The sequence below is a fragment of the Sebastes fasciatus genome, chromosome 9 (assembly GCF_043250625.1).
Source record: "Sebastes fasciatus isolate fSebFas1 chromosome 9, fSebFas1.pri, whole genome shotgun sequence".
In the NCBI taxonomy this organism is placed as follows: Eukaryota; Metazoa; Chordata; class Actinopteri; order Perciformes; family Sebastidae; genus Sebastes; species Sebastes fasciatus.
In genome coordinates this window covers 11,568,839-11,591,572 of record NC_133803.1, presented here as the reverse complement: position 1 = coordinate 11,591,572, position 22,734 = coordinate 11,568,839, and the positions used below count along the sequence as shown (strand labels likewise).

Genomic DNA, 22,734 nt, shown 5'->3' with positions numbered 1-22,734 from the left:
TGTGAGGAAAAATAATAAATATTTGACCTCATTAAGCTAAGCCTGCTTAAAACAAAATATGTTTGAAAGTCCAAAGAGAATAAAAATGGTGAATGAAAAGAAGAAAACTGTAACAAAGTGTTTGTGTACTTCTGAGTACTCTTCTGAGTATCTTTTATCTGTAAATTCACTTAAGTGGTTTTTATAACAAGTATTGAATGTGCTATTCAATAATAGTAAGGACCACTTTGTTATGGGGTATGGTTATGGTTAACATTATTGTACCTTGCTATAGTTAAAAAAGGTTGCATCTACCCGTGTGTATGTATCGTTGTAGGTATGTATTTTTTAATGGACTTCGAGTCTAAAAGATAGGTGATGGAGGAGGACTTCGATGCACGAGACTCACAGCATGCTGTCCAGACAGGTGAGTGAGTACAACAACACAGTAATACAGAGGAGGGCGTCAGCATCCCTCCGTTGCATAGCAACGAAGTGTTGTGTGTGCACGCTAGTGGTGTGTAAAATATGTGTAGCTAGCTTCTACTTTGCTCATGTGTGTTCAGTCGCTCAGTGGTTCTTAACCAAGGGTCCGGGGACCCACAGGGGTCCTTGAGGGAGTTCCAGGGGGTCCTCAGAAACATGGGGAATAGTTGTTTTTCCCATATTTAATTCACTTTATAAGTCAGCCCAATAAGTAAGAGTCTTAAGAGTGACTTTTCTGATCATAGGCTTCATTTACTCCACGGTTATCTCCTCAACAGTAGTTGACAACTATAGGATTTTGGTCTTAATCACATCTAACAAACAAAGTCTTTTCAGATGGAAGTCCTTGAAGCGAAATCTTATCAAATGGGGGGTTTGTGACCTAATGTGTATCAATTTAAAGGTCCTTGACACGAAAAAGGTTGAGAACCATTGGGCTACATCTCTGCATTGTCTGCCATTGTGATGTTTTATTCTGCTGGTGATACCATAAGATGTGTCCGGCTATAATTATGTGTCCATAGTTGTTTTTGTTTAATTGTCTGAGTTTTGTCTCTTTCTGGTTAATTCTAGTAAGGCTATAGGCTACAGAGGAATTTGATTGTATATTCATAATTGATAATCGGTTTGATGCACAGGCTGCAAATTGGTTTGGACATTAGGGCTCGGTGCTGTGATGTTGTTCTTCTACTGCTTTGACACTCGTTTTTAAAAAAAAATGTAACGCAGTAATGTTTACTCAGAGTACATTTTAACTGACCTACTTTTTAGATATATATCTAAGTACATTTTTACACAAGTAGGCCTACTTTTACTTTTAGCTTATGTCTTTAAAGTCGGCTAACAGTATGCCTACTTTTACTATATAATATTCTAATACTCTTTCCATCCCTGAAAACAGAGTGTGAGTGGAACACACCAAAATACATGCATTATCCTACAATGAAGTTATTTGTTATAGCCTATGGCTTAGAATATTGGCTTGGTGTATTTAGACAAATAATGGGTTGAGATAATTAGTAGTTCCCAGTGATATTGCTCGAGTTTCTGAGATGTATTACTCATAGTCTGTGCAGTGCTACATTTACAATAACCTTGTAGCCTGATTTTGCCATGAATACATTTTCTTTTCCTCCTCTACTCATAAATCAACATTAACTGATTGTTATGACCATTAAAGGGCAGCCGAAATAAGTAAAAAAAACATTCACCCACATATTATCACCTTTTAAGTTGATATGGCACACAGTTGTATATGACACATCCAGCGATACAAAGCAACAGTAACATTCATTTGGATGATGAATGTAAAAATGTTACACTTTGTCCAGCAGCTAGTCGTTAACTTTGTCTGTCGTTTGGTGCTGCTCACGGCGCGTATAGTGGATTTTTGGAGTTTTTTTTTTAAGAGCATCCTTGAAGAGCACCTGGTTTTTTACTTCAACATTTCCAACACCGAGTTTCCTGACTCAGTGCAGCACTCCCATTTTTTTCTTCATTCCTTAAATGCAGTCTTCTCTACATTTTTTTTTTTACAGATTTATAGTCAATACATATACTGAAAATTGTTATGAACTTGATGTATTGATGCTACATGTAGCACCTTTAACGAAGCCATGTGTCTATAAAGTGAAGAGTGCTTTGGCATTAGTAGCTCAGGCTCCACTTTTAGGGGAGATTTTGCCCTTTAATTGGACAGCATAAAACATGGGGAAAGATTGAAACTGAGTACTGTATGTTACGGTTAGGTAGCGGCTGCTTGTGCTCCTCTTTTTAGACTATATTTTTCAGACGGAGGAAGTTCACCACTCCACGTTCTCTTTCTTAGTTTTTCCCTAACATCGTTTTGGCCCTTGATGTTTACTCAGTATGTTCGGTAGTGCATTGCAAATCACTCCAGTGCTTTAATAAACAGCTGAATAGATTTATTATAGCATAACGTCAAAGATTATGAAATATGAACTGAGGACCACAGGCTGCAAAATGAAATCACATATTCCCTTTCCTTGTTTATATAAACAGTGCATGTCACAAAAATATAAACAGAAAGAAGTATCACTGCTCTGTTTGCAAGATATTAAACTTTAAGTAGAATGACAGAAAATCATTTACAGTCACAAACTGTACAACAGTTGGCAGAAGAGAGGTGCGGGGCAGTTAAAGCAAGAGCATGAAAGAGTGGATTATATTTTTTTGTTTATGTACAGTTCTGTCGAGTGTAAAAATCCAGGTGATACAGTTTTGCTTTCTCTATGTAGAACAGATTCATAAAGGTTACACTTTTATTGGATTACAAGAAACATTCATTGAAGGTTGGGGGCTAATTGAAACACTTGATAACAAAAAGCGGAGTGAAGAGAGGTAGACAACAGGGAGGATGACGACATTGTGAGGAGAACTGAGATTTAGAGAAGGATAGAGCGAGATTGCAGAGAGGGAGAAAGATAAGAGAAAGTGAACGCAACATGCAGATGGGAGTTTAGTTGTTTTTACTCAGCAAGCTCTTCAGACTTCTCTCTACAGCCTCATCCAGCTCCTCCTCCAGCTCCTCCTTTTTGGACATAGCGAGTTTGGACTGATAATCGCGTACTATCTGGTCTATATAAGGGGCACTTTGTGTTCCGTGCAGCATGAGAGTCCACTCCTTCAGGGCCCCGCGCTGTGGCTCCTCGCCCCGAAAGCCCACCTCCAGGACCCAGGTCCCGCGGGGGTCCTCGCCCCAGGTGTGGCTGGTCATGAAGGGCCACTTGTCGAAGCCCACCTTGGCGTCGTCGTCGCGGGGCCTTCTGCTCAGCAGGATGGACTTCGTGCCCATGGGCGAGGTCATGTTGATGTTGAGGTCGCCGCGGCGGCTGGCGTTGACGGTGACCACCGCCTGAACGTGCTCCAGGTAGCGGACAAAGTTGTCCTTCCCCTGGCAGGCTTCGGTGCTGATGGCCAGTACCAGTTTGTTGCCGGACTGGATTTTACTGGAGAAGGAGAAATAGGTTAAGAAGGAAGTTAAAAATGAGTGGCAGAGAAACAGAGAAAAGTCTCTATCAACAGAATATCACCATGATTAGATGGCTTTGGGCATCCCTGTAGCTCAGACTGAGAGAGCCGGTGAAGGAATTCATTTTGTCTTTCAGTCTACTTACACCCCCCCCCACCCCCTCCTCTCCTTTGAATCACCCAGTAATTACAAACTTGACCTAGTTTTCCTATAGAATCATCCCACCCTGACGGAGAATCAAGCCTCTTTTTCAACCTGCTCCCTCATCACACAACAGCAGAGATGACTGTCATGTCTGCTTACTTTACAGTGTAATTTATCTCTAGTGGAGGGAATAAAGTACTCTACTATTTGCACTCTACATAAGTTTTTAGCTGGCACCAGTTTTTGTGATTTTTTTTAATGCTTGCTGTCCATAACTCAATTAATGGTTTCTTTCAGAATTGATATTTTCTCATTTACTTAAAGGTGCAGTGTATAGGTTCTGGCGATATCTAGGTCTAGCGAGGTTGCAGATTGCAACCAACTGAAGCCTCTCCCGTGTGCCAAGTGTGTAGGAGAACTACGGTGGCCAACCTGAAAACAAGAATGTCCCTCTCGGGAGCCAGTTGTTGTAAGAGTAGTGGTATGTCATTTGGAGCAGAGCCACTGTGTAGAGTGTGTGTGTACATAGGAAGTGAGTGGTGAAGCAAGAGAGTGAGAAAGAAGCGGCGACGGGAGCGGGTAACGTTATCGACTCCAGCTCGAAAACAATGTTTGCTTCGTCCATTCTGGGCTACTGTAGAAACATGGCGGTGCAACATGGCGGCTTCATACTCAAACTCGTATATTCAAATGGCTCATTCTAAGGTAACAAAAACACAGCGATTCTTATTTTCAGGTGATTATACATTAAAGAAAACATACTTCTTAATATTATATTCCATTTCTGCCAATAGATAAGTTGTTGACAAGTTTCAGTTGAAGTTCTGTGCATCATAAGTAAGTCAACTGATGATTGTTTTCATTATGAATTAATCTAATAATGGCTTTTTTCTAGGGCTGAACGTTTTTGACAAAATATCTAATTGCAATTATTTTGACTGATATTGCAATTGTGATATTTTAGGAAATAATCATTTTTACATAATTATTCTCATTTTCATTGAAAAACATTTTCATTGGAATCTGTACCAAACAAAAATGTTATTTTAAATCTTTAGAATATGATGTGTAGGCCGGGACATCTCTGCAGCACCATAATGTATTAATTTAAAATGGTATTTTGACACACATTTGGCCTTTAACAAATATTGCGCCTCCTGTTATTTGAAAATTGCAGTAGGCCATATTGCGATTTCGATAACATTTTGATCAATTGTGCAGCCCCATTTTTTTCCAATAATCGATCACTTATTCAAACTATAAAATATCACTCCAAAACAAATGTAAAAGAGGGAAAACAGCAAATTGTCACATGTGAGTAGCTGGAAATGTTTTGACACTTTTGTTTGATAAATTGTCAATTCGGAACAGTGATTCTACCATAAGTAAAAGTTTGAGCAATGTGCGATAATACCTCACTGCCTATTAGATGGATTACAATTATACTGTAGAATAGTGTTTATTATATAGTCAACTCTGAGGCCTTTTGTCAATATGTGCTGCATGTCATGTACCGGACCACCTCTGAATTCTATCTCCTTTTCAGTGCATGAAAAGATCCTTTTTTTCTTTTTGTCATGATGGATTTGTTCGGAGTGTAAAAGCAGGTCAGTCTTGGTATTGTTGCTTTGTGGTAAAGAAAACATACTGCTGTTCCCATCTCTTTGGGTGATGGAAAGAAAGAACGAGAACACAGCAGGGCAAGGGTGGTGGCCAAAGGCTATGAGGAGGCTTAATAACATTATTAGAGGCCGGGGCCGCACCGCAGGCGGCAGGAAACAGGGGTGGGGGGGGGCGGGTTTGGTGGAGAGAAGTCAACAGGGACAAGACACAGAAACTGAGAGAGAGAGAAAAATTATTAATAGAGCGCTATGCTGAGCACAGAGAGGTGAGTGCAGCGGTGATCTGCTGAGGGCTGATGAAGCGAATTACTATTCCCAGAAAAACAGAACAATTCACAGTGGGGCGTTTCATAGTGAGTTACACCCTACATGTTGAGCAATTTGACATAACCAAATATTAAATGGTTATGCTACTAACAACATGACTCTACATATGTGTGTTGTATATGTGTAAAAAGAAAGCATAAAGAGACAGCTTCAAAGTTATTTGACAGACTTGCAATTTGCAACCATTTAAATTTTTTTCTCCATCTTCATTATCATTAAAAGTGTCATTACTGTTTATGCTTAATTTAGATAATATCATGTTAACGCAAGGTACATTTAATTTTATTATTATATGTTTTTATTTTATTAATAATTTAAAATTATTAATTTGCTATTAATTGCGATTAACTATGGACAATCATACGATTAAATATTTTAATCGATTGACAGCCCAAGTTTAATTATTAGTTAATTAGAATGTATGATGCTGCACCCGATTTGACTTATCAGGCCATTAGATAAGCGTTATAGATAGCTATATGCACCATAGATGTGGATCAAAAGAGGCCTGCTATACCTAGTACGTTGTAAAAGTGAAAGCGAAACTTAAAAGCAACACGTTCTAACGCGTAAAACTGAACGAAATGTTACGTTTTGAACACAAACAAAACAGTTTCTTTAGGTTTAGGCAACAAAAACACTTAAGTTTAGGGGAAAACATCATGTTTTGGATTCAAATAACTGTGTTTCAAAAGTGAAAGTGAGACTTGATGCTTGCGAACACAAAGAAAACTACACGTTGTTGGTTTCACGCGGGATGCAAACCCCGGCCTCCTGGGTGAAAACCCTGTGTTTTATCACAATGGTCGCTAGAGGGCGCTGGTGTAATCTTTTAAACCCTTATTTTGGTGCCCATGTGAATAGATGATAAAAACCTACTATTGGGTGTATCAGGCCCCTATTGACCCACATCTATGTGCTTATAGCGACTGATAACGCCTATTGAATAGCCTGACAACCGTCTAATAGGCTTTCTCACAGCAACCATTTTGACTTGTCATAGTAGGAAAAGCACAGGTGTTACTAATGACACTAATGATGGCTCTGTTCTATTCAAATGTCCCAGTTAGAGTGACAGTGAACCAGCATGTACAGTACCAGGAACCTGAAATCAAAGCAGCTAAATGGAGCCGCCATCATTCACTTGATTATTTACACCTGTGCTTCTCCTACTGCGACACGTCAAAATGTCTTCTGTGAAAAAGGTCCTGTCGTAGAACTAAATGTGGGAGTGAATATGTTTACATCTCACTTTTGATCCCCCAAAACGATTTTGGGCGCAGCAGGTGCACAGTCCCCATCAGATAATGTGCGAGAGTAATTACAGCAGCCGGTCATAGAGCAGGGAGAGGGATGCCTCTGAAGGGCAGGACCAGCGTAGATTAAAAACAACCCCGCCGCACAGTGGGGCACGACGTAGCAGCTCCACTGATAATGAGAAGCTCTCCTCCAGCTAAGTAAGCCACAGCCAGCCGGAGCAGCTATCAGATCTGAGCGGTGCGTTCGCGAGCATTGGCTATGTTTGTGTTTATTGCTTTTCTCCGGTGATGCACTTTCACCAGAGGTGGGCTTTGTCTTAATTATATCTCTACCACAACAGACGCAGCTGAAGCCCCGTGGTGCTGCTGTGGAAACTGATGAAAACGAGCGACGCATTTCGTTCTCATAAAGATACCTTCATGAGCAGTTATTCTTTCGGATATTTAAGGTTTGTCTGGGCAAAGAGCTGATGCCACTTTCTGAAATGGAACGTCTAAAGGCACAACCACGCTGCATAATAGGGGCAAGTCCTCACCACCCATTTGCATGAGATGTCCTCAGGGATGCAATAAAAGCCATATGACTCTTAGGGGATGCTCCTGTTTTTATCTGGCACTGCACTCAAAGGAGGCACACACACACACACACACACACACACACACCACTTCCACACCATGTTGTCGTGACTGCATCGTCTGTGGAGCGCTGATTAGAGACTAAAATAAGAAACTGGAGGTCTCCGTCTGCTTTTTTATCTTCACCCACACATTGACACTTTCACAATGCATGTGAAAGCTCAGTGTTAGGTCTCACACATCGACGCGCAGGAACACCTCCACCTGGAATCCCTCCCTGGCTGTCAGTCTATCTAATTGACAGCATTTCCAGGGCATGCCATGCTGGGACATTTGCGGTGCTCTAATTAGAGCGAATGCGAGGGCTAGCCACGGGGAAACCACCAGGCATCACATACACGTGGGAGCTCAAAGCATCAGGATGTGATGAATGGATTGGATAGCAGAGCCAACGTGAGGCGTGCAGAGGGGGGCAGGGGAGAGAGAGGAAGAGGAGGGAGACTGTGGATGGAGGAGATGCGGGGAAGAAGATGGGGTGACGCGAGGGAGATAGTATGTGAGTAGAAGAAAGAAAGAAAGATGGGGTCAGAGCCTGAGGATCTCCTCCAAAGCAGAGGCCAGATGGACTGTTATCAAAACGCCACTCTACCTAGAGGCCTGACAGTAGGAGGTAACAGCTAACAGCTAATGTTTAAAATCTAGTAATAGTAGTAATTTTAAAGGAATCCACATCCAACCTACAGGACAAGGAAAACATTAGTCCTCTAATGAAGTTTGTTGCCTTAAATCCATGTGCTCCAGCAACCCGGTATCACACCAAAGTCAGTGTCACTTTTTGCCTCGCCGAGGCGTGAATATTACACGCGTGTATTAAGGTGCAGTACCAGCAGGGGGCAACAAAACCACTTGGTTAGGTTTCGGCAACAAAAACATTTAGTTAGGTTAAGGAAAAACGTCATGGTTGGGCTTAAAATAAGTACTAGTACAATATTGTACATATGGAAACAATGTCACATAAGTACGGAAAACACGTCACAAACGTCACTAAATTCTAATTAATTGTGCAGCCCTACAGACTACATGGTGTACTAAATGACAAGCCAAAAGCAAGAATGGCATTCTTATAGCACGCTTTTGCCCTGCACATTATTGTGTCTTTCACACGCCTTGTTGTGCGACCGGGCTGTCTAGTACACTTTTGACCAAATCTAATTCTAAATTTTTTCCTGATACTGGACGTAGTCGCTTCAAAAAACGTCTGATGCACCAACAACTTTTTTTCTTTTTTAGTTTGTCTATTTTAGTTCAAATTCAGCTTATAATGGACATTCTGTCTAAGTTCATGTGGTAATTTCTAAAGATTGTACATGAGCTTGTGTTTACTGTGTACAAACGTCAAAGTGAAGTAACAATCAGCAATTTTTGAGTGGAGAGGGACTTTAAATCCATTCATCTATTTTTTTATCAAACTGAAAGATTTCTTTAATTTTCACTTTCAATCGAAAAAAGGTCAGATTTATTTCCAACAATTCTGTTAGGGATGTTGTTTTCTGTCATACAGAAATCCAATTCAGATGTCAAAAGAGTAATGTATTAATTAACAAACGGCGCCTGTCAGTCAGGACATCAGTCTTTGTCATTATAAATCTACAGGACCATCAGACAGACTAATCTAAATATTACAGGGTTATGAAGTGGACACTCCCATCGCAGATGCTTTATTGAATTACTCAGTAATTAGATGAGTGTGTCTCTTGTGCCCGGCAGTGTTTTCCTCTCGACATCTTGGTAGGGACAGTTTGACATTGTAGAACATGTACTGTGCACATGGTGGTATGCCGTATGTATAGTATGTGATGTGACTCACTGTACGTCCTGAATGGATCCGGCTACGCAGTGGAAACGCTCCGGCACGGTTTTCCACTCCTTGGACATTTTCACCATGCCCCCGGCGTCCAGCACGCCATAGCCAAACAGGTGGTTGAACTCGAGACCCACGCCGTTCCTCCTCCACTGGTGGACCTCGTCATGGAGCTGGTTCCTCTTAGAGGTCAGGACCGACAGGTGCTGCATGTCTCTCCATGTCAGGTTAGGGCTGGGGCGGATTAACGGTCACCAGCGTTCATAGGACAGAGGCAGGGGGATAAAGGAAGGATAGTGATGGAAGAGAGAGATATTTTAGATATTGTTAGAACTAGTAGGCATGCTAGCAGGGAAAAAAACAATCATTTTGTAACAAATATTAAAACACATCTGATTCATGTTTTCACGTTAATGACATGCTTTCATTTATCTAAACATCCTTGTGTGTGCTGCGAGGCAGATGGCTGCCTTTGTCCGTGTCTCCCTCCATTTTCTCGGCTTTGTGTAGTGACAGCTTTGTTCTGGCTGACTCACTAACTCCTGCTGTCGGTTCAAGTGTGTTTGGGCAGTAAAAAGGCCGCGCAGTCGTCCTAACAGCCTTGTGGGTTGTTTGCCGCCGGACAGGGCGAGCATCCGCTCCCCCCGACGGCAACATCATTATTGTGTGTGCAGAGCAAACAGCGTTTCTTTACTCAACTCCACTAACTGGTGTCAGTTAATGGCGGCAGAATCTTGTCAGAGCCTCTTAATGTGAGAAATGAAGCGTCTGAGGGAGAGAGGAACGGCTCTCCTCTGGGATTTGAGAAGCGGCAATTCTCCAGGTTTTAGATTTGTCATATTCGTTTAATTATGTGTGGGCAGGTTTACTTAAGTGGCATATGTTTTTTCAATTATTTTCTGATCCTCAAGGAACAATCTGCTCAGGATTATCAAATAAACTCCTACTTGTACCACAGTGTTAATATGACACGATTAACATCAATAATAGAAGCTAATGATATCACCATTAGCCTGCCATTTTCAGGTTGAGATCAAGCAGTGTATTTTATCATCCCAGTCTCTCTGCAATATGCATATAGGAAGGAATAAATAAAAGATAAGCACTAGGCCCATCTTAACAGTATATAAACTGCATTTTATTAGCCTTGTACTGAGATTTAAAGAGCACAGATCCAAATATGACTTGTGTCCTTGGCACAAGCACGTAGAGTCTGTTCTTTGTGGGCGACAGAATGGCTGCTGTTTTGCTTTTCATTCGGCTTACGGTTGGGATAAATAAGCAACTCTGTGAAAAGTGGAGAAATGATTCGTGCTCAGACACAGAGAGAAAATGTAATACAAAGGAGCTGAGGATGGAGGTCAACAGAGGTCAAGTCAAAGAGATCACTGCGATATAAATGCTCAAGGTTGCACTTTAAAATAGCATAAAACAGTGTTTACATGAAAGCATGTTATTGTGAAATTATACCTTCTGACCAGCACTTTCTTCAGCAGAGAGGAATTGAATGTGTAAATGTTACAACAGACAGTCCATCTAAATTAATAATCACAAATACTGGAGGTAAGCAGTAGAGAGTACATACTTCGCCTCAATCGCCAGAGCAAAGACGCCAGCTGCCTCTGGAGCTGCTGCTGATGTTCCAGAGTGACGCAGAGTGCAGTTCCCATACAGGTCAGTGGTGGCCTGAAAGAACCAAATCACAGGATTTTCCCGTCATTAAAGACTCTCCCTTTCTCGCAACCACAAAATTACACTACCCAATAAAAGGCATGACAATCATCACTAACGAAACACAAAACAAAACACCGGTCAACAACGGCCTCGAACACGGGTCTTTTGGTTAAAGCTTCAGAAGGCAACAATTTTTTGGCATCATCGGGCAAAAATTTCATAATAACCTTTCAGCATATTGTAATTCAACTAGACTTCTGCACCTCCTCATGGCTCTGTTTTCAGGCTTTAAAAAAATCTAGCCCGTGGCGGGAGACTTTGACCAATCACAGGTCATTTCTGGTGGGCGGTGTTTGGTATTTCCTCAACTTGATCTCAACATGGCTGCCGGGTCAAAAACGCTCTAATTTTACAGCTAACAGTACACTACAAGATGTTTCTGAAAACATTTGAGAGGAGAAATAGGCATTACAGTATCAGAATATTGATTCATATTTGATCAGCGCTGCCTAGTTTGACAGTTTGATCGGAGTTAGCGAGTGATTGACTCGTGGCTCTCATAGACGGAAGCTGGACGGCAGACTCCAGATCAGCTCTGAGAGCTGAGGCACATGATTTTTTTTTTCAGATTACCGGTCTCATGTACTACTGTCAGGATATAGTGACCATTTTATAAAAATAACTTTTTTTAAATCATATTTGCTCCAATTCTACATACTGCTGCTTTACAAATCCAGTGTTTGTTGGGCCCATCCACCTCCCCGCCCGCCCCAAGTGGTCTTTATCGCTTTTTATACTACGTCACCAACTCTTACCTTAGCATTTATACGCGGATGTGTTTACATTGCAGTCAGTACAGGATATATGGCGTACAAATGACAAACGAAAATCTATAAAGGCGTTCTTATTGCATGCTAAACGCCTTGCACATTACCGTGGCATTTATACGCCTTTTCATGCAGGCTGACCCTATCTTCAACAAAAGAGGAAACAATACATTACCCTCCCTTTTTCTGAACCCCTGTCCCCCTCTAAAAAAATGTTGTAGAGTCCCTAAACTATAAACTCAGACATTCAATATAGAATTTTCTGGGAAAGCATTTCAGTTTCAGGACATGTCCGCAATCAATATAATCCTTTTGCTTAGAGTGTACATTGGCTGAACAGTCCCACGTACACACATCAGCAGACAGGCAGTTATGTTTATATTTACTGAATAAGCATTTCATTATTTAATTTGGTGCTTAATTAGAAATGATAACAGATTGACTGAAATTAGCAGGGAAACCCTAGGGAAGATCCATGGCTCTGTAAACAGCCAAAGGTGATTTGCATAATCACAAACACAAACACTGCTGCCTTTGTGCACTGGGCAATTATTTTTATACACGCGCATTGTATAGAGTGTCAGTCTGTCTATATTCTCGATATGCGCCGTGCATGCTAAGAGCATTCCTTTTCAATAACCCTCAAAGTCAAGGAATTGTCCTCAATGAAGGGAAGAAAGCATCACCTGCCATACTTCAGCTGTCTCTCTCTTCAAACATGGTATGCTCTCCGTTGTCTTTTTGATTCTGGTGACTCATCCATCCCTTCTTTCAATGATCACCCACTGGTGACACCAGTTACAGTTAAAGCCCATTTGTGTATGCTAAGGTCAGTCAATAAATTACCTTTAGTGTCTCACTTGTTCACTTTGTTACTTTTCTTTCCACTTACACAGAAAAAAAACACTTACACTAAAGCACTTTGGTGGAAGTGAACTCTTTGCTAATGGTTTCCCGTGTCATGGTAAAATTATTTTTTAACAATAAGAACTAAAAAAAGAGGAGTCCATAAAAATGGTTTCCTGTCTCTCTTAAAGGGGACTTATTATGCTTTTTCCCTTTCCTTAGTGTTATATAATTTAGTTTTTTGTACATGTAAAAGCTCTGCAAAGTTCTAAAGCCCAAAGTCCAAACCAAAGGGAGTTACTCTCCCCCACAGAAACACTGCTGCTGAATTGCCTGAAACGCCTTGCTTGAAGTCCCGCCTTTTCTTCCGTAATGTGGTGATGTCACCAAGTAACACATTTGCACAATACCTGCCTAGTGGCTTGAAAAGACCTCAAACAAAGTTAGTTAGAGCTGAGCTGGAGCAGAGTCCAAAACGTTTGGTTCGGTTGACCAATCACAACAGAGCTCTAACAGAGCGTTTCAGACAGAGGGTGGAAAGAGGTGCTGCCGCACAGCCGGTATGAGAAAAGTAAAGCGTTTTTTTTAACATTAAAGCGTGTAAACATGTTCTAGTAGAAACCCAAAATACAAGTACATAATAGGTCCTCTTTAATAATGCATGCACTTTGCTTTAAACGCCATGGTCAACACAGTATGGTCGTCTGCTCTGAGCAGCATCTGGATGTCCAGGAGGGTAATCATAGAGGAGCTATTCCTCCACCTGAACCTCCATTTTTTCACAACCAGCAAGCAATTGCAGCATAACAGCTTCTTAGGCTTTATCCCTGGTCTCATCCAATCTCCCGAAAGGCCTAGAAAGATTACAGTGCATGCAGGGCCAACTGAAAAGAAGCTATTTACAGTTCAGTCTATGAATGAGGACATATCTTTGAAAGTATTGAGTCGTCTTTGAATGCTAAAAGTGCACGTATCTACTGAAAAAGGCAACTTCAGGGCCAAGCATCGTCAAAAAGATTTGATAAACTTTACAACGAACATTTCAAACTTGTGAAACCAATATGTACTTAAACACACTCACAACGCCAGCCTCCGGGTTCCTCTTGCGTCCGTTGCTGAACGTGGATGCCAGGGTGGAGGAGCAGCTCTCGTCGTACAGGGCGGTGCGACCGTCATTGATAGCAGAGTTGATGGAGATCGTCCACATGCTTGAGGCGTAACCGTCGCAGTTGCAGTCGTCATAGCTGCCGCCGTCTCCTGATGCCCACACGTAGATGCTGCCTTTTCCTCCGCGCCCCTGAAACAAATCATCATTATCATCACAGTTGTGCTTATTGGGTGAAAGGAGAATTGGGAATATGGAAATTTCACCTCACTGTAACTGTACAGTATGTGTCAGTGTGTGCCAGTTTACTAATTATACATGATCTAACTCCAAATAATTAACGAATTAATCAGGATTATATAGCTAGGACAGATAAAGCAGCTGAAAACTCTCAAAATGTTCAGAGGGAATTTGTAGCAAATAGACTGAGGTTTCAAAGACATATAATTTAGGAAACTATCAATCACTCAAATCCTTACATACTGTGTTTATGTGTGTCTGTTGGGTGGATGTATGGTTTGTTGTCTTTTGGAGGGTGAGTGTTTCATTTGTGTGGAAGACCTCAGGAAAACTGCTCCATTGGTAACACTGATTGGTATGACAACAAACAAAAGAAGTTGAGGGTCATCATAAAGCTGTAGTAGCATCAAAATAAATTTAAAGGAGCAGTGTGTAGGATCTGGCGGCATCCAGTGGTGAGGTTGCAGATTGCAACCAACTGAAGCCTCTCCCGTGTGCCAACAATGTTGGAAAATTCTGGTGGCCAACGCAAGACGCGAATGGCCCTCTCTAGAGCCAGTCGTTGTAAGAGTAGCGTAGGTCATTTGGAGCAGAGCCAGTGCCTAAAGTGTGGGTGTGCATGGGAAGTGAGTGGTGAAGCAAGAGAGAGAGAGCGGCAGTGACAGGAGCGAGTAACGTTATCGACTCCAGCCCAAGCAGGAAAAGTTAACAGAGTGGTTTGTCCGTTCTGAGCTACCGTACAAACATGGCGGCCGGCTTTGTGAAGAGAGGACCCGCTCCGTATGTAGATATAAACAGCTCATTCTAAGGTAACGAAAACACAATTCTTATTTTCAGGTGATTATACACTAAAGAAAACATATGTATTCATTTTATATTCCATTCCTGCCAATATATCCCCCCGAAATCTTACACACTGTTTCTTTAAAGAAGACGTGTGATGATACTGATTCTATTAGATTGAGTTTCAATCTTAGATCATTCCGTAGCTGATGGCAAAAACCTGACCATCTTTCATATCTAACCAGGATACAGGAACACAGCAATGTGGCTCTAGTAATACAAACCCCAAAATGAAGTCTGTGTCAGTGAAATCTTGAAATCTAATTCAGAAACAATAGACAACAAATAGAGACTCAAGCATATTATGGTCCTATCTCTTATACTATGTTCAAACTACAAGCGACACAGCGACAGGCTACAAGTGAATTTCAATGGAAGGCGGTGACATGAAGCTACAAACTGACGCCCGACACTTGTCGCTGTGTGACGGGCGTGACGTTCTACAAATAAAGTTGAACAGCCTCAGCTTTTTTCAGCACTCCAATGATGTGGTGAAGCATCAACCAATCATGTGTTTTTTTTTCACCCTGTTCCATTCCATTTGAAAAACGCCGTTAGCCAGTTCCCCTAATGACATAATACATCAACGAGCACTTGAGCAACACTTCAACGGCGACTCAGCGACAATGTAGCTGGCCATGCTGGCCATTTTCTTGCCTTTGGTGCTTGTAGGGTGAACATAGCTTATGTTTTACCAAACGCCTTGCTTGCTGCTGCATTCTGAGCATATCAGCGCTATTATATATCTTTTTAGTTACAGTAGGTAAAAAAGACATTACAGTAGTCAAGAAAAAATGAAAGCATTTATGTCCTTTCTGTACCTCCAATGGAGCATAATACCTTCTGTACATTTAAACACACAGTAAAATGTCATCATTGTTGCTGATAGAGCGCCTTGAAAAACATGAAACAAACTGCCTGCGGCTCCAACGCAGAGAGCATCCTCTTCACCAAACGCTGCACCTGTTTCTACAAAAGGCCGGCCGTTTCCCCTCAGAACAAAAGATCAAGTGGAGGAGGAGTGGCACGTCCTTCCCTTCACGAGGCTTATTTATGTCGCTCTATTTGAATTGCAAAGATAGGTTTGAGCATCGTTGAGCTCTCTACCTATGAGCTTCGAGCCTTCTGTCTCCTGCACAGTCCAAAACAAAGTGCTTTAATTTTGCACGGCATGCAGGGTCATTTATTTCCATTATCGGTGGCAATTTGCAAAACCGCGCAGTTATGTTTAAGATGCAGACTTGAAGCCACTCTGTCTGACTCGGTTGTTAATATAACATAATGTGCTTCTTAATTTTAGATGTTTCCCTTTTTTTTGCACAGGGCACATCATGTTCAGCCATCATGTTGTATAAGTGATCATTATAATGTAAGAGGCAGATAGCTGAGTGGCTGCTTGATTAGTTGTGTTTACCAGATCAGAGATTACAGTCAGCTTTTCTCCTACTCCGCTACCCTGCCTGAGACGAGGTCATTTCACAGCAACCCACACCTGCCTGCACACAGGACATGATGATAAATCGAGCAAGTAATTGGCAGTGGCATTGTTAGCGTGGCACCTTTGTGTGTCAGAGAAGACTGCCCTTCAACCAGAGGGCCGAAGTTTAAGCCCCCATTGGCAAGCCTTGGAGAGTTTTCACCTTGCTGAAGTGTCCTTGAACAAGACCAGAATGCCTGATCAGCTCCAGATCCCTGAAACCCCACTCTGACTTTTTTGGGGGGCAAAGGTAAAGTAATAAGAAAAATATTTTTGTGGATTTAAAAGTAATATTGCACATTAGGGATGCTATGATGGATCAGCCCGGGCGCACGAAAAGGCGCCTGAATGACACGATAATTCTCAAGGCAATAGGGTGCAATATGAACGCCATTCTTGCTCTAGGCGTGCCATTTGTACGACATGAAGTATGTACTGACTGCAATGTCGATGCATCCACGTAAATATGCTACGGTCAGAGCTAGTGAGGTAGAATAAAACGTGAGAAAGACCACTTATGGCAGGCGGGAGGGGTCCAACAAACACTGGGCTTTCAACCAGGAGAATGGTGTTTTCGAGACCGGTGTTTTGTTTCTTAAGTTAAGTTAGTGACAAATGTCATGTGGTTTTTTTTGTGACGCTTGTGACGGGTTTTCCGTATTGCACTAGTACTGATTTTAAGGCCAACCATGAAGTTTTTCCCTAAAACTAACTAAGTGGTTTGCTGCCTAAACCTAAACGAGGGGTTTTGTCGCCGCCCTGCATGTACTGCACCTTCTTACAAGTGTCTAATATTCACGCCTCGGTGAGGCAAAACGTGACACTGACATGCTATCCTCGCGGATATATTACACGCTTTGGCGTCATACTGGGTTGGATGGATTGACTGGCCAATTACATCCTTTGCCTCTTAACTGGCTGTTTGTAAGATCGGTATCAACACAGAGCACAGAGCAGCCTCGTTGAAACCTTTCCATCTTTGCATTAGTAGTGTACAGTAGAGAAGAGCTTTACTGTCCCTACGGGGTAATTTGGTTTACAGGCATCAGCCAAATGAAAAGAATAAACAAGACTACTTAAACTGACTTTGTAAAGGGTGACTTGATACAAGTGGAAAAGAACATCACAATTTACACCACCTCCTTTTTGCCACATTATTATGAAACCCTCTGCACAGCGGGCGTGACGTTGCCTCACCTTGTTGACGCCGTCAGCCATAGCCTGCAGCGTGAGCTCTCGGGGTCCGTCCACCGTCTTTCCGTCATCGGTTGGTCCCCAGCTGGCGCTGTAGATGTCAATAACCTGGGGCATGTGGCTGATGGATGATGCCTCGATGATGTCAGTCATAAAGGGCTGGTCCAGCATCCTGATACCTGAAAGTACAACATCTCCATATGAATCTAACATTACAATTCTGCAACTATTGGTTTATGGCATTGTTACTGATGCAGGAGCACAGTGGAGTTTAGGTAGCTATAAATGGGTGATTTATAAAACCTTTTTCAGCTGGTTACGTCTGGACTGTTCAGATAGCACAATACAACACATTTATAACCCTTAACAATAGCAAGAAAGTGATGTCAGCCTCATAGCAGCACACAAATCAAGTAGTCAATACTCAATTTTTTTTTTATTTCTGCTGTGTTACTCCCAGAGCAAATTTCAAGGAAAATCTATGTGGAACAGAAACATGGAGCTGTCCGGATTAATGGTGTTATCCTGTTACTCTAACTGACCTCTGCAGTAATTGCAGTAATTGCTCCAATACTAGGGCTGTCCTCGACCAAAGAAAGTCTTAATCAACTAACACTCATACGATTTTGTTGACTCATCGATTAGTTGTTTTAATGAGTTTCTCCACAGAGAATCACACAAAAGCTCCACTTTAATCTGGTGTTTACCAGAGATGTGCTCATGAGTTTCTTGGAAATAAGTCATTCAGCATGAAAAAAGCATAAAAAGCAACTTATCGACTAAATTTCTTTAGTCGATAAGTTGTTTTTTTATGTCTTAATAGACTGACACCAAAACGATCGATTAGTCGACCAAAGGCCTTTACACACCAGGGGCGGGACGAAGGCTTTAATTGTGAAAGGTACAGCCGTCTACATATGATCAGTGGTAAAATCGCTCTGCGCTGGCTGTGCCATTGTTTCCCTATGGGGAGAGCGGTGCTGTCCGACTAGCCGGAAGCAATTCCCTTGATGTGGCTCACCGCTCAAAATCACCACCGAGCACTGAGCTCAAAGTTCAAATTATTTCAACTTTGACCTCGGGCGCTGCTGACCTTACAAGGCGCAACCAAAAATGAGAACAGCTGCAACTGTTGTTGTTGCCTAGAAACAGTGAATGGCGTTCCTTGTGCTCATTTTGGGGAGATATTTTACCTGGTGCCCCTGCAAGTCTCTGCACCCTACCTCGCGGTGAGTGGAGAGCAAATCTCTTGTCATGTGAAGGCAGCTTAAGAACAGAAGGAGTGGATCTGGTCTGCACTACCCTTGTCAAGGTTGGGGTAATAAAGTTTGCTGTCCTGTTTCGGACTACGAAGCCTCGGGCGCAACTCAACAGGTTCTGCAGAACGTGATTGGTTGATTTATTCGCAGTGCGAAAGCGCAGAAAATCAACCTTGTTCCAAAAAAACACGTAATATTTGCGTTCTGTGTGAAAGTACTCATTACAAAAACAACAGTTAGAAGAAATATATCAATGTGCAAATTAATCGCACGGAAAAAACGCTGCTGGTGTGTAAGAGGAGGCAGCCCTGTCCAATACCAAACAATGCAACACCGTTCTTCCACAATAACCTATATTTTATACATACGGAGTGAACCGCCCTCATCGAACCTTTTGATCCTTTCATCGTACCATTATCATAATGTTATTAGCTAACATCGCTGACTGCTCATTGTCATTCCTCTCACTGTCCACACTGCAGCTTGAATGTGACACACACCTGCCACCTTGGAGTTGTAGGCGACTCCCACACCGCAGATGTTGTTGTTGGCCGCTGCAGACACCTCTCCAGCACATCGTGTGCCGTGACTGATGACAGCGAAAAAAGAAGAGAATGCACTTAAGGGGATTTGCATGCATTTACATGAATTTACAAAGGATATATACTGTGGGTTAAGTTTGAGATCAGATTTCCCAGATTAGATGCAACTCCTGATTTTGTTGACTTTGTGCCAGACTAGAATGAAGACATTGTTAACGGAAGTGGTTTAATCAATTGAAATTAACATAAACACTCTGTGACCTGAAGAATTTTAGTTCAATTTTAGCTCAAATTTAGCATATCCGTCCATTTAGCCATCATTCATCTGAGTCTGACTGCATATGTTTGCACATATCAGTGTTTTGTGTGCACCATGTGATGTGTCTATGTCTCCATCCCTCCTCTCCCCACAGGGACACTGCATAGAGTCAACCTTTCTCTCCCAGCATGCTTTGCTACAGACAGGCAGCTATTTATAACAACCAGCTGATTAGCCAGCGAGTTGTGCCCGACAGTCAGCAACTGCTACACTGGCAGACCCAAATACTCCCTTCTCACTCCCACACACACACGCACACACTGATACATCTGAGCAGATGGAGGAGAAGCGGAGAAAGAATATATTCCTCTTTGTTCCTCTCTCTGACATGCGTTGCGGTGGCAGTGGATCACCCCGACGTGATCGGGGTATGGGAGGCAGATAAGGTTTTATCAGACAGAAGGTCGCCACTGTGAACACTGCGACCCTGAGACTAGACTAGACTTGTGCTAGTCTTCCTTCATCTACCTTATCTCATCCAAGTGAGTGTGTAAAAATAGCTTCTATTGTGTTGTGTTGGAAAACAGCTCTGTTTATACTGCGCCATTATGCTTTAATGGAACTGCGTGAAGAGAAAATCAATAGAGCATACACACATGTGCACACAAAAACACACTGAGCATGTGTGTATATACAAACAGGGGTCGGCTGGGTGAGCTTTACCTGTTGAACCAGTCGTCTGTGTAGCGTGGAAATGGGAACGGGTCATTGCTGCTGAAGTCATAGCTGGCGTCGGCATTCTGAAAGGACCAAATGGATGCATTTACAAAAACAACAACAACATGGAGACAGAAAAACAAAAGGAGAGACAGCAGAGGGGTGCTTTTCACGGTGATGTGCTGACCTTATCACTGCCTGCCTGCTCTGTCATCTGGATGGGTTTTTCCAAAAACACGGCTTCCTAGTGTGAAATACTGATACTTATAGTTTATTAGGTACACTTAGCTATAACTAACTTGCCTGGGACCCAGACGAACCTGCAAGCTCATGTTTTATTTGCTCTGGCAGATGTCTCTGGTCCCCCTCCGCTTTGGACAGATTTCCAGCGGCCTGAGACGTGCCGGGACAATCACAACCGTTTATGTAATACGTGGTGTGTATGAGACGGAAGACCGTAAAAGAGGAGCGCCATTGAGGCATTTTTGAAAACAACCAACTCATAATATACCAGCTCATCTCTGCATGCTGTAGTCTGTTTTACATTTTTCTGTCACACAGGCGTTAATGTTTTCCCACCCACTTTGCGCCAAGTCCTGCCCTGTGCTGTGATTGGCCATCTATACATTGCGGACATGGTCACTGGTTGCTCAGCGCTACGTTACATGTTGGTAACCTGTTGATAACTCCCCTTGGAAATCAAAAACTAATTCGGTGACGGTGGTGCAGTGGTCAGTACTCTCGCCTCACAGCAAGAAGGTTCCGGTTCCGGGTTCCTGTGTGGAGTTTACATGTTCTTCCCGTGTTCGAGTGGCATTCCTCCAGGTTCTCCGGTTTACCCCCCTCCACCAAAACATGTATCCCCCCCTGGGTGCTGTGAATGGGGTGTTGCATCCGGCGTAAAAACCTATGCAAAATTAGCGACTCCGAAAGACGAACAACGCTATTCACTTTCTTGCCATAGAGTTAGATGAGCGGCACGACTCGGGAGTTAGAGCGGTCGTCTAGTAATCAGAAGGTTCCTGATTCAATCCCCTGCTGCTCCAGAGAAAGTGTCGAAGTGTCCTTGAGCAAGACACTGAACCCCCATAACCACTCCTGATGAGCAGGTTAGCACCTTGCATGGCAGCCTCTGCCATCAGTGTGAATGGGTGTTGGCATGTGTTGTAAAGCGCTAGTGCTCGGACTAGAGCAGCCCATGAGCTATAGTTTATTTATTATATTTATTACAGGTCCCTTGTAGCCTATTAAAGGATTAGTCTGACATTTTGCAAAATACGTTTATTCACTTTGTATCTCAAGAGTATCTGAGATCGATACCACTCTCATGTCCGTACGGTAAAAATTAAGCTTAGCATAAAAACTGGAAACAGGAGGAAACGGCTAGCCTGGCTCTGTCAAAGGTAACAGTGTAAACATTTTGCAGTTACTATTTCTCCCAAGAAAAAGTCTGGCATATGACCCCCAGTAAAATCCCAACTTCTTGATTTTACATTTCAGTTTTTCAAACAAATTAAACAAATAAGATATAACATGGTAATTAGTGAGTTTTAGAGGTGGTGGTAGGCAGCCAGGCCAGCTGTTTCCCCCTGTTTCCAGTCTTTATGCTAAGCTAAGTTAACCTGCTACTAGCGGTATAGCTTCATATTTACCTCACAGACATGAGAGTTGTATAGGCTATCGATCAATTACTATAACTCTGAAACAGAAAGGGAATAAGCGCATTTCGCCAAATGTTAAACTGTTCCTTTAATACAACGGACCTGTAATAAAAAAGAGGTTGCGGTGTTAAGTGTTTTGTTAAAAGTGTTTTAGTTGATAGAAACAGCCCAAATCGAACTACACGTCTTTACTCTGCGGCGATACTGGAATAATGTGTGGTCACAGCGGGGATTTCAAGCTGAGAAAATAATGGCCCAATCATGGCAAGCATTTAATTCCACATGGCCAAAAGTAATAGGATCAGAACGAGCAGCAGCGCAAAAGCAGGAGAAACAAGACGCGGGAGACACATATCTGCCAGAGAGACATTAATGCAGTCAACATAATCACCAGAATAGCCACGTCTGAAGATCACACACACACACACAGGGTTGGATTCAAGATTCAGCAGACATCCTCCGGAAAGTCTTGCGCTTATTGCTCTTTCTGTAATGCACTCACACAGCTCATTCAGGCTATTACAATCTGCTGCAGTCTCTCCTTTACCTGTCACTCATGTCTCTTATAGTGGTATCTATTTTGCTCTGTAACCCAGTAACAGGTGCTCCGTGTGGTCAAGAGCGTGGAGAAGCCACAGCCGCGTTCATTAGCCACAGAACTGAACACACCGGATCAATCTTGGGGGCTGTTTTTTCCACGCTCTGGCCCTGACAGCTCTGCTGGCTGACATTTAGACGAGATGACTCAGTCAGCGACAAAGAGAAAAGCAAAACGGCAAAAGCTTACTGACCCAATGGAGAAAGACTGTAATTATCACGACGTGGAGCAGGTGACTAGAGGAAA

The 22,734-nt window shown here is 42.4% G+C and overlaps 1 protein-coding gene across 1 annotated transcript in view; it reads right to left on the bottom strand.

Annotated features, from left to right (window-relative positions):
* Positions 1-2,368: 2,368 nt before the first annotated feature.
* pcsk2 (proprotein convertase subtilisin/kexin type 2) overlaps positions 2,369-22,734 on the bottom strand; it is a 39,329-nt gene continuing 18,963 nt past the window's right edge. The window contains exons 6-12 of the mRNA XM_074646086.1: positions 20,236-20,312; positions 19,212-19,300; positions 17,456-17,631; positions 13,675-13,890; positions 10,832-10,932; positions 9,253-9,480; positions 2,369-3,434 (exon numbers count right to left, since the gene is read on the bottom strand). Coding sequence (XP_074502187.1) covers positions 2,945-3,434; positions 9,253-9,480; positions 10,832-10,932; positions 13,675-13,890; positions 17,456-17,631; positions 19,212-19,300; positions 20,236-20,312 — 1,377 coding nt within the window. The 3' untranslated portion in view covers positions 2,369-2,944. The remainder of the gene's footprint in view (positions 3,435-9,252; positions 9,481-10,831; positions 10,933-13,674; positions 13,891-17,455; positions 17,632-19,211; positions 19,301-20,235; positions 20,313-22,734) is intronic.